General features: G+C 40.5%; 1 protein-coding gene across 1 annotated transcript; it reads left to right on the top strand.

Moving 5' to 3' along the window:
* Window positions 1-132: 132 nt before the first annotated feature.
* Window positions 133-5,119, top strand: LACC1 (laccase (multicopper oxidoreductase) domain containing 1). The gene is made up of 5 exons (XM_010142200.1): window positions 133-700; window positions 1,960-2,141; window positions 2,313-2,478; window positions 4,295-4,520; window positions 4,945-5,119. The coding sequence occupies exons 1-5, from the start codon at window positions 133-135 to the stop codon at window positions 5,117-5,119; spliced, it is 1,317 nt and encodes a 438-aa protein (XP_010140502.1).
* The last annotated feature ends 11,340 nt before the right edge of the window (window positions 5,120-16,459 follow it).

Genomic DNA, 16,459 nt, shown 5'->3' with positions numbered 1-16,459 from the left:
CACAGTATGACTGAATGCATTGCCTTAATAACACAACTCAGTATTTAGACTAACGATGTTGTTTCGCCTTTTTGTTTTTCATGTTTGGTTACTGACTTGGCAGTCATAGGAATTCTCTGAATACCTGGGAATATGGTGGAAGCAGTGCTCCTGGATCTCTTCAACCTACCAGCCAACTTGCAGAACAACATCCAAGGGTTACTATGTAACACACTGGAAACTATTGAGAAATGCTCTTCCATGCCTGCTCCCTTTGTTTATGTCATGTGTCACCAGAGGCAGGGGAGCGAAAAGCGCGGTGAACAGGAGTCCTTGCTTCCAGCTCTAAGCGGTTTGCAGGGTCTGAATAAAAGACTGGAAGTGGTATGTGCTCTGACTACAGCTGCTGCATTGTACACCATCAAACAACGACTGGATGAAAAAGACTTAAGCATCATTAAAGTTATTCTCCCTGCCTTAAGAAAAGACTTAATGAAAGTGTATATAAACCATCTCTTTACAGCAGTCTATCAGTTTGAATTTGAGGATTTACAGGTAGTATCTGATTGTGAAAACCTGCAGATAGCTGAATCTTGGAGTGAGGGGCAAACGCTTCCTATGCAGGACGTGGCACTCATCCAAAGTGAGATTCAGATGTACTTGGAAAGCCTGCCAAGCCTGAAAGGGGAGCTCACCATCCTCAGATCTTCCCTGATCCCAGGTAAAGAGAAACCCAGCTAATAGATTTTACAGAGACTGTTCCCAAGCAAATTTCTTCAAGGTAATGGCAAAATGAATAAGATTTAGAAATGTGTCCGGCAGCATATAACTCTATATGATGTTGCAATAGTGTATCATGTCTATAAGAGGAGGAAGTGTCAATACAGCAAAAGACTGGCGGGTCTGTTCCAGGCCTGGGGCATGATCAGAGGAAAGAGAGGCCCAGGTTTAGTGAAAGCATTACTGCAGACAGTAAAATCTTCTCCCCTCTGTGTGAGAATTGCACTCTTTGAGAGTTACCATCATTTTCTGGAAAGGCAGGATGGGAATTTCTCCTGGTCTGCAGATTCAGGCATGCCTTGTTATTCAGACTGGTATCTCAGTGTCCCTGCCATGGCATGACCCAATTTACTGCAGCATGTCTCTTAAGCAGTGTGATTATGGGGTCTTATGATTCAGAGCATTCAGGGGAAAGCTGAGAGGTTTGGTACTGCAAAAATTTGGAACTGTCTTTTCCTAAAAATATGTCTGAAATGATCCAAAACCTGAAAGGAACATGAGCTATCTTTGCCTTCGTCATGCTTCAAGATTTTGACTGTGACTTTGAAGGGATCAGTAAAAGAGATTTTGAATCACAGCACTGATTATGTCACTAAGCTTGTCAGCTGTAAAAATAGCAAAAATACCAGTTGTGGGACTATTTTTTTGTGTTCAACTTTGCCATGCAGACCTCCTCCAACCTGTCACCACCAAAAGCAGTGGTTGCATTTGGTGCATGAGGCCAAGATAAATGATCCACACAGTAAAACTAGAGGATTTTTCAGTAACGCTAGAAATTCTTGGTGCTTTAAATGTACTTCAGAAAGATATTTGAGATTCTGTGAAGTCTTGAGGACTAATACTTCATTTGCCAAAAAATCTTGGGAGATGCCACCTTAGAACCTTTATTTAAGAATCTAGTCTCATTTTCCTCGTGAGTTACCTTTTCTCTAGGGTTTGCACTGCAACTCTGCAAAAAGTCAAGCTAAATCTGCCAGGGCTCCTTCTTGCTCAAACCCCTGTACCTTGGCCTCAGAGGGTTATGATAATGAGCAAGAAGGAAACTTTGAATCCTTAAATTTAAATGCCACAGCTAAATACAAGATAAAGCAATACTTGGCTTGATTGGCTGATTCCAGGTCTCTTCAATATAAAACCATGTAAGATATGAACTTGTCACATGTGGAAAGCAATTGTTTGTTGTCTTTTTTGCCTTGCCAGAGAATATCTTCCGGCATGGGTTCACCACAAGGACGGGTGGGATCTCCTACATACCAACTCTGAGCTCCTGCAATCTCTTCAGCAGTTCGAAGCGGAAGGACCCACAAATTGTTGTTAAAGAAAATCTCCGCCGGCTAGCTAATGCTGCAGGATTTAACCCAGAGACTTTTCACAGAGTCAAGGTATCTTATCAAACAATGGATTTATGTAAACAGATCAGGGAGTGCCTGATTTCTACCCATAATCAGTTGGTGCAAAAGTGTGTTTCATGCCAAAGAAAAATCCTTGCATATAGTCAGAACTGGTGAGGTTTTTTGCTGCTGTATCACTATGTTCTGATTTTGTCTTGACAGAGTGATCATGCTAATGCTGTGTGTATTATGGGAAAGACAGAGCCTGACAGCTACGATGGAATAGTTACGAATCAGAAAGGTCTTACGATAGCAGCTCCAGGTGCTGATTGCATACCGGTGCTCTTTGCTGATCCTGTCAGAAAAGCCTGTGGTGCTGCTCATTCTGGTAGGAATTTTAAATCATGGAGATGAAAATAAATCTGAGACCACTGGAAACAGACTTCCTTTGGACTAAGAATTAGCAACCATAGGAGCACTGAATAAATGCAAGATCATATAACAATATAGACCCTGACCTGTTAAGTTTGTAACCTGCCAAAACAAGATTAATCTTGAGAACAGTTTGTTCCCATGCTATGGGTTTTTTTATTATTTTGTAACTGTAATTATTATTTATGTTTGTATCTATTTATTTTTCTGATCTGGTAGGCAAAACCAAGTAATTTTTTAGTGCTCTGTTTGACTTCATACATAAAAAATGGCTATAAAGACAATGCCCCTAACAGTCATTTTGGATCACAAGAAATATTTGTCTGACCCAAACCAAATGAGAATAAAACTGAAGCAGGGACAGTTAGCAAAACCCAAGGTCATGTCTGACTTCAGAAGATGTCCCAACTGTTAGGCTAGAATACATATCCTGTGGTGAGATTTTTCTTCGGGGGCTGTTTCATTTCATACAAATGTCTGCATTTATGAGGTCAAGCAGAATGCACAGCTGAGGTTTTTTTTTCTCAGCTTTGATACTTTTATACCCCTTGATATGGTAGGAAGCTTCACCTCTGCCTGGAACGTGTGAAAAACACCAAATTCATACACTTCTTGCACTCAGTAAATTAGCCAAAATAAATTCAAATTTGTGACTCATCATAAGATGCTCAAACCTTTGGTTTTCCTTCAGTAAAGTCATATACGTGTGTGTGTCATGCCCTGTGCCTAGCAAGCTTAGGATAGAGGAAGTGAGAGGAATTAGAATTGTGATATGTCTGTCTGGGAGGAGAGGGGAATGTTTGTTGTGGTTTTTAATAGGGAGAAGGGATGAATTTTATCTGTTCTTGAAAGTTTTAAGAGTTTTACATTGTAAATGTTCAAACCTAATTATTGTACGCATATTTAAATCTATAGTTATTCCTTTCTCTGCTGCGTCTTAATTTATCTAGTCCATGACAGACCACACTGTTCCCCCAACCTACATTGCTACCTTCTCCAATCATACCTCTGGCTCTAGCCTGAACTCCTACCTTCCATCTTCCAAGTTTTGTTCTTCTCACATCACAGTCCTTGCCAGGCTTCCAGTTATCTTTTCCCTTCCTGTCTGACCTCAGCTCAGTTCATGTTTAACTTGAACAGATGTTGCTATGTTCAAAAATAAAGGCAATTAGGTGTAAGATCATCTCAGTCTTTTGATGTAGAAAAGCAGAGGAAAAGTTACTAGTATATCCTATTCTTTGTTATTACACGGTCCCTGTGCCACGCAAGGACTTCCTGGGACTGAAATTGAGATACAAGAACTTGAAGCTGGGCTTTCTTCTATCTGTTCCAAACAATGTCTCTAGCTTAAGCCTTTTTTTTTTTTCTTTTCTAAAATAACACTATTCGCATTTTCTCCATATTATATGAACACACTTCTCACTGTAACACATTTCTTTTGTCATATTCCCATTTAAATGTTTCAAGCACAGAGGAGCTGTAAGGTATGCTCTACTTGCCCAAACCACTACACTGGGAAAAAGGAGTTCTGTAATCCTGATGTAAACTCTTCTCTCCAGTTTCCATCTCTACCAAATTGTAGCAGCAAACTGATAGCTGTTAATGTGTTGGGGTTTTTTAAAAATAATCATTTATTATTACATATAATTAATTATGTTTAAATGTAAATATACCTGTTAATTTGTGCCTTTAATAATAGTATATATTTTAACTACTACAAAATTAAAAAGATATTTTATACCTTTTTTTTTCCAAACTCTCATTTCTCACAGGATGGAAAGGCACATTGTTAGGAGTTTCTATGGCCACAGTAAATGCCATGGTATCTGAATATTGCTGTAACGTGAAAGACATCCTTGTGGTGCTGGGCCCGTCTGTAGGACCTTGCTGCTATAAACTTCCTCATGAATCAGCAAAAGAATTCCACAGAATTGATCCAAAGTGTGTGAGACTATTTGACTCTGCAAGTCCATATATTGATATTAGAAGAGCAACACGGTAAGCCTACCAAGTGAACAAAAGACTTAGTTCCACATTTGTTACCAGTAATTATTTTGTTATTGTATTATCCAGCACTGTTATGGTGAGAGTCCTCACTAACTTGAAGTACTCTCTAGTTCTTCGCAGATCAACAGTGCCTTTGACTGAATGGTATCTGCTCACTTTTGCTGGGTTTCAACTATTATTTTCGTGTTATACCATTAGTTTATGGATTATAGACCAATGCTCACTGGTTGCAGAAAAAGCAATTATTTTAGTCTAATACTAGAAGAAAGAAAAAAGAAGAGCAAATGAAAGTCATAGACACAATATTGACAGTTTGTTCAATTGGTCCTTGAGGTGCTGTCTGAATGGTAGTGTCTTGAGGAATGTGAGGATGTACAAAAAAATACCATTTTTTCTTTCTCTTTCTTTCTTTGAGGGTTCTTCTTGAGAGTGGTGGGATTCTTCCTGAGAACATCCAAGATGATTCTGTGACAGACCATAACCAAAACATCACCTTCTGTACTGCATGTCACCCTGATAAATTTTACTCTCATTTTCGTGATGGCAATAACTTTGGGACACAGATTGGCTTCATATCAATCAAGGACTAATATAGTATCTCTTACTCTCAAGTAGTATTTAGACAGTAAGTCTTGTACCTTGTCTGGCATCCTGCTCTCGTCATAGAAGTTCTTCCTCTTTACTTTTACAGATTTGCAGTAGGGAATTCACGAGTCTTGAGATTTTCCTGCTTCTTCCCTAACATTCTGATGCAATAATAAATGACTAGGGTGTGAGGCCAATAATTCTTGTGTGAGACAGGGTGCAAAGGACAGAAGGTCAGCCTACACCAGTGACAAACCCCTTCTGCAAGAACAGATGCAAGCTCCAAGTTTTTGGACCCTTCTTGACCAAAGATTTCCCAAGATCCTTACTGTCTTAAGATGGAGAAACCACAAAAAACCAGTCTTCATTAGTGTCTGGGTGAGACTTCTGAATGAAGTTAAGTATGACATGACTGAGAGAGGAAGGGTAGTCTGTATTGCATGTTAAATGTTTGAGAACACCCAGTTTTGGTAGTTTCAGCTGAAGATTAGCCTTAGGGAATTATGTGCCTGGTATTGGGTTTTTTTTTTTCTTTGCATAAACCTAAAGAAGAGCTTCAAAACACATACAGGATTTTTCCACTGGAAACTAACTTAAAAGTGAGAAGCAGGCAAGCCCCTTTTGGGCAGACACTGAAAATATATAAACTCTTACATTCTATAGTTTCTGACTTAATATGATATAACATGTATGTTCATGTTTCCTCAGGATTTTTTTCTGTAAACTATGGGTACTTTGCAGATGTCCATTGAGATGGTCTTAACAGTGCTCAGTTATTAAATAAATATCTAAAAAGAGGAGTGAATTTAGCCCCAGTTATTTTTCTGATAAATAGTTGACTTCCCTGTCTTACTAAGCAAATTTTATGTGTGCACAAAGTGTGCACTGTTTTCTTGTGGTTGTAAAAAAATTTGCTTTACACGTTACAGTAGAAATGATAGTTCCTGACACGTAGACAGCGAGAGATTCCTAATAGTAAAACAATGCTGACTGTAGCTTGCAGAGTTGCCCAGCACAAACCTTGGGACGACTGTCCGCATGACGTCTTTTCTATTTTGAATTCAACGATCTTTACCAGTTCTAGACTTTCATGTCCGCTAGAGGTCAGTGCTCGCTCACGCTGTGCTGCCATCCCTGGCTGCACTGTGCGTGCGGGTTTTCAAACCATGCATTTTGCAAAGCACAGCTTTGCATACGCTGCTACTCTTGATTACATAATCAGCTACCAAGTTATTCTGGTATCTGTGCTTAATCTATTTTTCATTTTGTTGGTCTGCAATTCAGAGCTGGCCAACTAGAACTTACCTTGTCCGCTGAGAGGACAGACTTTTAAAAAAAACTTTCTTTTACCTGTGAATGGTATTGCTCAGAGAAGAGCTTGGTTCTGACTATGTTTCCCTGTGACTGTAACCATCTGCCAAAAAACTAGTTCTTCCAACTCTTCTTCTTCAGAAATATTATTCCTCTTCTGCTGTAGCCTGCAGTCCTTGCAATAAAAACTCTTACATTTTCAGTTACCTTTTAAAAATGTCTTCGTTGCTTTCATTACTCTTGGTTTCTTTTGTAAGTTCACTGTGGTGATGTTCACAACTGGGACCAAACTGCAGCTTCAGGTTCCAATAGGTGCCGCACTCACACCCCTCAATGTTGCCAGGCATGTTACTGCACACTAGTGATGGTGTGTATGGTATGTGTATGTATACATATGTATATGTATTTGACTTTCTCCAAATGTAGGATAATATAATGATATGGATACTGACAGACTTATCTTGCTGCATTAGGTAGAAAAACACCAACAACCTACCTTCACCTTTTAGTTCTGTCCCTTTGCCCTGGCATCTAAGTGTGAACCACTTTAGGGGCACTGATTGAGATAGCAGTGGAGTGAGTGAGGTGTCTTTCCTTGAGCTGTTTCTGCTCTGGGGGCAGTAGCTCTGCGTAGTCTTCATTCCTGGCACTGAAGCTCAGCCAAACTTCAATTAACCCTCTTCCCTTGTGGATTAAGAGCATACTGTCAAACCAGCTGAGTCACTAGGTGTTGCAAGGTACTCTTTGACAGCTGAAGCATCATAGGTGTGCATGTGCCTCCTGTTAGATTATCTTACCTCAAAGATGATTTTGAATTAATGCATTTCACTTTTTGGCAAGTAGAAAAACATTGCAACTGTACTGCTTGCCACAGTTCAAATGCTCAACAGTACATTAAGTCACAGTAACATGATACTGATAGGGAGCCCTGGCTTGTTCATACCTGCACAAGAGCGACTGCAGAGGCTTTCTGTTGAGAAAAATACTGTATGTAGGTCATGGTGGGACTGTGCAAGCTAGAGAGCATGTAAAAATGAGCAGAAACACCAAAGGCTTCCCTTTTAGAAGACAAATCATTACCACAATTGTAGTTTAGTATTTCTTTTACACTGAGTTACCTAGACTGTAAACCTGTCAAGACAGGAAGCAGCCTTTTGTGTACAGATTACTGTGATGGAGAACTCCAAGACCATTACAAAATAATAAAGTTTGGTCCCCAAACAGACTAGGCTCTGTATCACACAGAGTTTCTTTCAAAAGCCCTTGCTACGAAGGCATTTTACTTCTGGTATTAAAAAAATAAAGTTTAGAGGAAAGGCATGATAAAAAGGAGACAAGATGTATCTGTTTAGTTACTTTTCATTCTTACTGCTCACTAAAGGAGCCAAACAGATTATCTGTGATTCACCACCTCTAAGGGAGCTCTTAAAATGCTTCACAAATTGTTCAGCTGCATCTACGTAATGATCAGATACAATTTATTAACCTTGCCCGTGAATTTGTAAGTTACATTTGCCCTATTATTGTTATTAAATAACATTATTAATTATGATTGTGGTAAACCCTGAGGTGAGCACAAGGCGTGATGACATTGAATATTGGCTTTTGATAGCTATTACTGTGCAATTAACATATGTTGCTGTTGTAGATTCTGAATATGGGCCTCTTCATTTACATTTACACATTGGAATGGAGTGTACCAAAACATGTCTGAGAAAGGCTTTATTTGCTATTCCAGTAAAACGGACTTCTGGTTCCAGCACCTGGGGAAGTAATGCACAGCTTCAGAGCCATAGATCAAAGCCTTGAGAGAATTAGTGAAGTATTTACCCAAACTGAGATTTATTGCCACAGGTATGGCAAAGGTGAAAAATATTAAGAGGGTTATTAGATTAAAAATGTCTTTAATTAACTTACTTACAGAGGTTAGGTCCATGGGTGCCTGCTAGTCTCTTTCTACTGCCAATCCAAAGAGACAGGGTGGGGGTTAAAGAGTTCCTTGGTCTGAGTTCTGCATTTGATGGCTGTGTTTGTGAGCAGCAGCAAGCTCAGAAGCTATGGATGGGCCTGGACTTTCGGTAAAACATTTGGGTGTATGACTCAGAAAATACATCATTCCTCCCAAATTACAAGCATTCAAGTACAAGAGGGTGTCTCCTTTCCCAAGCCATAATGTAGTTTGTGAAGTGGTCATCTTTGCCTCCAGTCTTTATCCTCATGCTTATCTCTTGAGCATTGCTGTCTTTCTGTCCAGCACTGCTCACAAGTGCCCTACAAGAGTTGCAAATCCAGTTGCATGGTACTGGAGGAAGCAGGTGCCATTCTGCGCAGAGCAGTGCCATTCTTCCTTTCTTTTGAACACATGTGCCTTTTTTCTTTTAGCAGCAAAATGAAACTTTTTGTCCTCAGCACAGGACCTTTATCAGCATTCTCCAACACATTCCTATTTTACAGGTTTCTGCAGGAGCTCCCAGTTACCAGCCTACATGGTAAAGAAGTCAATATTCTTGGATTCCCTCATTGCTGTCCTCATTTCTACTCCATGTTCAATTTGCTGCTGAGTGATGCAAAGAGGGAGATGAGCTGCGTTAATTTGCCCAGGTGTTCTGAGAGGGGTGCATGTGTATGTTCACCTTGATGTCATATGTGTGAGGCTTTTGTTCTCTGAGTACCAAAGTCCTCCCTGAACTCCCGCCTATTGTGCAACACTGTAACAGGACAGTGCACTGGCAGGAGCAGTAAATCCTGTATGTGATGAAGGGAATAATGTACTGACCTGCTGAGGGATTTACATACCTCCAAAGACTGACAGCAGGCTCAGCCTGTAAGGCTGACTTGTTCTACATTCCGTTTCCGGCAGACACTATCCAGTGTTTATAGATGAATGAGTCAGATAGATCTGCACGTGGATTTAAGAACAGTCCAAATCCAATATATTTTTATATCCAAGATGTTACTAATTGTTATCCAGTGTTGCATCTTTTTATAAGACTAAGAAATTCCTCTGCTCTGCTTGCTTTAAATGTACAGTGCCTGTGGCTGTGCTGCTGGAAAGCATGATTATGTATTTCCCAAAGGCATGCAGAGAAACAGGAAGCTTGCTTTTTAAAGTGATCCCTCTGATCTTTCATTAGTAAGCATTTAGTTTACAGTAGCATCTCACATTACAAATACTTGGCTGGCTCTCTTTGCCTCTGAGCTCTCGGGGGTCAAAGGAGGCCCACAGATGAATTTTGGGAGTGTGGCCTCCAGAGGACAGTGAGGCTGAGGTCTCTCTCTTCCCTTTCTGTGAATATGGCATCATGTCTCCAGGGCAACCTGAATTCTGACAGTCATGGGAGCAAGGACACAGCATAGATTTCCATTTGATTCCTGCCACAGAAAAGAGATCTGAGACAAAAATCAATATGTGACTAAATAATGAGAGTTCATTTTCACAAGTAATTTTATCTAAGGGATCATTTCCTCTCTTCTTGTCCAAATGTAATTCACAACTACTAAATACTCTTCTTGGTTTTTTCTGATGTTGCCTCTTCTTCACATAGCAAAGGCCTAAACATCTGAAATAAATAGGTTACAACATAAAAATTTGGGGTGTACCTACCATAAAAACAAACGAGCATTTTATAAGGGAGGCTGAAAGCAAGGTTTGCATTTCAAGAGGTATAATATCACTTTTTCTCATGTGATGTAATATTTTTAGGCAGCAATTCATATTTCTGGTCAGGTGTTTCAGTTTAAAGTTGATTTCACTAATGACAACTATAGGAAGCCCTGCCTAACTGAAATAAAGACCTGAGCATTTCTCCTTGAGGCACTGAGCTCTGTCCTGAAGAAAATAATTTCTGTTCTGCTTTGGTTGTCTTTGTTTGAAAGCTGTAAGCTTGATTTTCTTGCACAAGAATGAACTGCAAAAATTTCAGTTGTAAAAACAAAGCTGTGACAGGGGGTTCAAACCTTTTTGCTTGGTTTTATAAAATTAGAAATAAATAAAACAGGGTTATGCAGGAAATTTTAGTGTGACTCTCTGCTTTTTCTTTATATCATTTCTATAAAAAGCTTTCAGAATGTGAAAGGTGAGCAGAGCAAGAAGCATCTTAAAGAGGCTCCTCTAGGCTTGTGGATGTTTGTTGCTATGTTTGATGCTTCAATCTTCCTCAGTTCCCTCAATTACCCTGCAACTTTGATCCTCAACTTCCCCCAGCACTGAAACATCCCATCTCACACAACTCTGTGCTAGTGATGGCAGAAACAGATGTGGACTTGATAGCGGTGTTTACTTTGCAGCATTTCTTCTGCAGCCTATCTGGTGCTAGCATACATGACATGGTGATAAAAATACTATGCCACAATGGTGAGAGAGTTTGAGAAAAATCTCCTGAGCAGGCCTGCATTTATTTGAGATTTTTCAGGGCTATAAGCCAATAACAATTTTTTGCATTTCACAAGCTGCAAGAGTTAAATATAACTTTTCAGACTCTCCTTGTCTAGTACATCTTCTCTGAGCATCACGGTTTGTGTTTTAGAGTCTTGTCCAGTGTACAATTATATTTCCGTTTAAGCCTTTAAGAACGGTTTCTAACAAAGGGAGTGACTGCATATACATTGGCCAGGAAGTGCAAAATTCAGCTGACTCCTCTTCATTAGTTTATATTACCATTTAGCTTAAAAGTCTTCTGTCAGAAAATGCAGGCACCACAAAATGGGGAAATCAGACTGCTCAAGCTAAAAATGTTCTTGTAGGAGAAAGGGTAAAGAATCAGACAAAGCTAATGGCTAGTTTCAACATCTTCAGGATGACATGTTCCAATCGGTCTTTCAGAACAACTCCTCATTTCCTGTTTTGAATATTAAGAGCAATCAGAAATAAACAATTTAAAACTAAAGAAGTGCCATTGCAAATTAAAAGAAATATTGAAATCTCAATTCATTTCTGAAAAGAGAACCTGTCTTCCACGGAGCTCATCTTCCTGTTTATGTATGTCTATGCACATAAGCAATCCTCTTATTTAGTAAATATTTCCCTCATAGATTATAGATTACATTCCCTTTACTAAATGTTTAGCTAAGTTTTAAATGCGATAGTTGGTTCCCTTAGTCTTTCCTAAGATGATCATTCCAGGTCTTAATTCTCTAAATTCTGCCCTATTAATGTCAATTAGGTGATAATCAGTTTTCAATTACACGCTCTTTTAGAAGGCAAGTGACATTTGAACTTTGTAGAGGGACTGTTTTTTCTCATAGGCTTGCAAAGTTGTGCTTCTTCTGGTTCAAAAAAAAGCTTGAAGCAGCCTTAATTGAATAACCTTGCTCTCCCTCTATTTCCTCTTTTTCAAAAGAGTCATAGTCTACTGCACTTCAATTAGGATTTATTTTAGGCTTCCTAGCTGTAACTCATAATTCATCACATTGTTCCAGAAGCAATCTTCATGAAAGAGGCTCAACACAGAATGTGAAAAATAGTTGGTATTTTGGAGGCTGACACACGATTTATGGTAGGATAACATTTTTAATTGAAGCAAAAGCATTTTAAAAGACTGACGTTGGAAAGCTGACACAAGGAAACTAAAAATGGGAATAGTTTCACAGTCTTTGCAGAGAGGGGTGAAATCTAATAATATGTGAAACTGAATATTCATCACTTGAATTATATTTGGATGAGGACTGGATGCCTTTGTACATACTGATTTATCCCCAGTAAACTGGGCTGAGGCTGGAAGAAAGGAGTGAGGTTGTTTGCCCCATGTAATAAATGATATCAGAAAAGAGGAATACAGCAGCACTCCTTTTAGCAAGTGAGTTAAAGAGGGCTCAGGCTAATGATGAACCACTTTCCAACGAGCCAATATCTGAGACTGAAAAAACAGCCAGTCATTCCTTGTCTCTGCAGCAGCCTTGAAGGCTGTTATAAACAAACAGAAGCAGGGAACAAAAATCTCCTTTGGGACACAGCTAGCCTGAAACAGATACCCATAGCGAGACACTCTTGGATAGAAGATGCAGAAAAAGACAACATCATGATGATGAACACATTTCTACACCTTCTCCTTAAAGGTTTAGCTGAAGAAGAGTTGATCCATGTGGAAACATGGCCTCCTACCACATTGTCCAAGCAGAAAGCAGCGCTGCCAAGCATCTTCTGATGCGTAGTTATTTGCTACAGGCTTCTTTGTGTGCTCAGGATTTTCCCCCAGAACCTGGAAAGGTTGGAGTGTTGAATGCTTATGGACATGTCCCAGTTCTCCTCTCTCTTCATCCCTAATGTAAACCCTGCTATAGGCATATCGTGCAGTCCAATCTACGCAAGCAGGGAACGGATAATGACCACTGTATATGTCTATGTGCAGGACTGCAGGAACTCTTCCAGGTTCAAAATAATTGGAATGATGGGCAAATCTGCCCTCACCCATTGCAGCTGTATTTCTGAACTGAAAATACGGAAAGGAAGCTGCTTTTTGAAATTTCACTCAGCTTGGCTAACATCCCAATTCCGCAGACTTGGAAGATTTTCTATCATAATATTTCTCTGAAGCTAGCTGTGAGAATAAATGGCATGAGGTATGTTTGGCTCAAGAGCTGAGGGTTTAACATTTTTGAAGAATCTCTTCTTGTTTGTTATGGAGCAAATCCCAAATTTTTGCTTAGAAGTCCAGGCCCTCTGCTGCTATGAGGCCCCATCTGAACATCTTGCCTAAAAGGGAGAAGTGCCCTCCTGTGTGAATACTTACAACTAACATTTCTACTCTCAGACATACTAATTACCACAGCAGAAGTAATTTCACAGTGGACAAGGCATGCCTAGGAGAGCAGAGACGACAAGGGTGCTAAATATGGTGAAAATACTACTTACTTACATGACAGCCACCTGAGACTCTGGGAAAGGCAGAAAAGAGGCACATCCTGAAGACGAATGAACCAGTTATCTTGGGTTTTGCTAGAAACACATGGAACAGGTCAAAGTAGATTTTTTTGCACAGGATCTACTGTATATTTTGCTCCAGTCTGCCCAATAGGAAGTTACTGAGCGTCTTGAACACTACTTTTGGAGCAATAGAAATCTCTGGTATCCTTGATCCTACCTATCTCCTGGGGAAAGGCTCAGGCATATTGGTACCAGTAGATCCTTAAAGATTTGGAGCGGTCAGTTGAATATGCTGTTATTACCACACTTCTCATAAAAAAGCACTGTTAAGGGTCGAGGGACCGAGGTAACAACTCCTCAAAATTCCTTAACGAATCCCCTTTGTCATGCTAGAGACAGAAGGGGTTTAAGGGGAAAAAAAGAAAATTCACACCTCGGTCTGCGTTCGGAAAACTGAAACAAACTTTTAATAAACAATAAAACCACAAAACTATGCACTATTATATATATAGGCACAAACTGAGAAAAAGGGAAAAAAACCGAAGAAGAGAAGACTTAGATAACCAGAGTTCTGTAACAGTCTTGTCCAAGGTCAGTGCTCTTGGCAGGCATCCAGCGGCAAGGTGGGAGTGAAGGCCTTTGCAGCTGCTTCGGGCAGGGAGCAGAATTCTTCTCACGGCAAGGGGCGGGGCGGGGGGAAGAAACCCCGCGCGGCAAGGAAAAAAACCTGCAGGGTCAAAAAAACCTCCCTGTACGGAACAGCCGGGAGTTCGAATGTTCTCACCCGATCTCAGACGGGACTCACGGCAGTAATAGTTCACAGTCTGTGATTCTCAGGTCCTCTGGAGGCGCAGGCCCTCGGGTCTCGGGCTGGTTGTTCGCCAGGTCGGCTCCAGCCGGGGCTAGTCGGGCCCAGTCAGGCCTGGACGTCTTCCCACAGGGCATGTTCTCACCCGATCTCAGACGGGACTCACGGCAGTAATAGTTCACAGTCTGTGATTCTCAGGTCCTCTGGAGGCGCAGGCCCTCGGGTCTCGGGCTGGTTGTTCGCCAGGTCGGCTCCAGCCGGGGCTAGTCGGGCCCAGTCAGGCCTGGACGTCTGCCAGCAGAGTATCAGGAGCTTTCCCTCCATAACGCTGCCCGGAAGCCAAGAGAGTGATCCGCCCCCAAGCTGCTGCTTTTAAAGGCTCCCGACGTAACATTACGTTCACCTGACTCTCTTAACCAATTAAATGCGGAATTATCATACTGCATGGAATAATTCTATTTGTCCATTTCCCAAAACAAGGAAGCTTCAGCTCAAACCAGGACAAGCACTAAAGAGAAACTTCTAAGCTGTGAGTTTACAGTGGTTTTATTCTTCTCTGTGGGCAATGCCACTAGCAGAGACAGTAATGACGTTAGCATGGCTCACAAGATGGGCAACTCTGCAGACATAGCACAAAGATCTGAAAGGATCCTCTTCTAGATTTACAGATCAAGAGGCTTCTAAGTTTCTGCCAAACTTCCATGCCCTTAAAGCACCATCCCAAAATTTTAGAGCCATGAGACATATGCCAGATGCTCTGAAAGCTGATGAAGGAGCAGGGGAGATTTCAAGAAGACACATAAAGAATGGAAATCCCATGGCTTTGCTTAAGATGTCTTTGGGTGCTGTCTGCTGCTGAGTTTGGATCTTCCTAGGGCACCCCAAAAACTCAGCATCTGCAATGAAAAAACAGCCTTTTTTCATGAGGCATGGTACTCAAAGTTGGTTTGGGAGATGTGATGCAAGAGCTTGTGACCCTCATGCTTCTCAGAAGCCACAGCTGTCTGCCCTTGGACATTACCCTGTAATCCGCTTTCATGTTTTTAGACTGGGTCCAGCTGTTGTTAGAAGGGCCTCTGTGTAAGTGCACACTTTTTTAAGGGATAGGAATGCCAGGATACTTTTTTGTTCTAGCAAGAAGCACACTAAAAAATTTCCTCTGTAAGCAGTCAAAATTCCCAGCCATAGGTAAGGCCTTTTTTCTAGATAAAAATCAGCGTTGTTGGAATAATGTAGTAACTACATTCTGAGTTACTGTTTTCATAAATTATTTGATTTAATGAACAAAGCAAAAAAACAACTTTGACCATTTTGTTCTCAAATTCAGTTTGAGTATGCAGTTTCTACAGACCATCTCAGGAAATTTTGAACTGTTTCCTACTTCCTGCCTTATCCACTGTGGGAAGCAGCATTTTTATTCTTATTTATGAAGTGAGCAGAGAGAACAGTTTGCAATTGTTGTAGCATTTTTTCTCCTGTTTTCAGTTTTTGTAGGTGTGTTTTGAGTTGGAGAGTATTTCAAAATTTCAGCTTTGAGAACAGATCAAAGAAAATGTTTTGTGGAGGTCACTGTTTTTGTCTTAAATTTACTGCTCAGTGGTGATGGATCAGGTTAGACTTTGAAGGAGTGTGAATTACCTTTCCCCATATATATGCTGCTTGGTAACTGAAAGTGTGGTTATGGATATGAGTTCAAAATCCTCTTGACAGCAGAATAAGTTCAAACAAAAAAATTAATGAAAGCTTGTGAAAACAGGAATATAAAGAGTAAAAACATTAGCAAAGAAAGTGTTTAAACATTGAAGTGAATAATCCCAGATAATTTGGAGTGGAAAATTCACTTTGTCTATAGAAAGCACAAAACCTCCCCCAAAACCAGGAGGAGGATGTGGTACTATTAGCCAGAATTCTAATGTTGGCCTGAGGACCTTAGTGGAGAAGGGCAGTGCTTTGCCCTGTTGCCATATGGGTTTGCAAAAAGCACAAAGACCAGAGGATTCAAAGGGCTGTTTCCTTTCTTCCTCCACGCAGTGCCTTATCTTAATGCAAGCTGAGGAAAAGACCACTGGTAGTATATTTGATCCAAAAAGGATTGGTGGTAAAACATATTCTGGTCAAACCTGGAGGTCAGCATACACTCTCTTAAGGTACCCAAGTTTGCCCAGTGCTGCCACCTTCTACAGGAAACACAGAGACTCGATGTCGCGCTTTCGCTAGGTGGTGCAAATATGGCAGTAGTTTTACTAAAGGGGAAAAATGGAACTGTGTTGAACCAAAAACTGGTACTTCATCTTGACTGCAAAGCCCTGTAATGAAGTCAGCGAGGCAGTGGTCTTTCAGCTGCCATAGACGATGCATACTCTG

This window comes from Buceros rhinoceros, unplaced genomic scaffold (assembly GCF_000710305.1).
Source record: "Buceros rhinoceros silvestris isolate BGI_N320 unplaced genomic scaffold, ASM71030v1 scaffold45298, whole genome shotgun sequence".
NCBI classification, from domain to species: Eukaryota; Metazoa; Chordata; class Aves; order Bucerotiformes; family Bucerotidae; genus Buceros; species Buceros rhinoceros.
Note: the sequence above shows the minus strand (reverse complement) of the source record. Positions and strands in the feature narration are given on the sequence as shown.

What these genes read in the sequence shown, in the direction of transcription:
- LACC1 (XM_010142200.1), top strand. Translation starts at nt 133, where the DNA reads ATGGTGGAAGCAGTGCTCCTGGATCTCTTCAACCTACCAGCCAACTTG. An exon ending in CAGATCTTCCCTGATCCCAG is followed by an intron (nt 701 to 1,959) that starts GTAAAGAGAAAC and finishes TTGCCTTGCCAG; the next exon opens with AGAATATCTTCCGGCATGGG. An exon ending in CTGTGGTGCTGCTCATTCTG is followed by an intron (nt 2,479 to 4,294) that starts GTAGGAATTTTA and finishes CATTTCTCACAG; the next exon opens with GATGGAAAGGCACATTGTTA.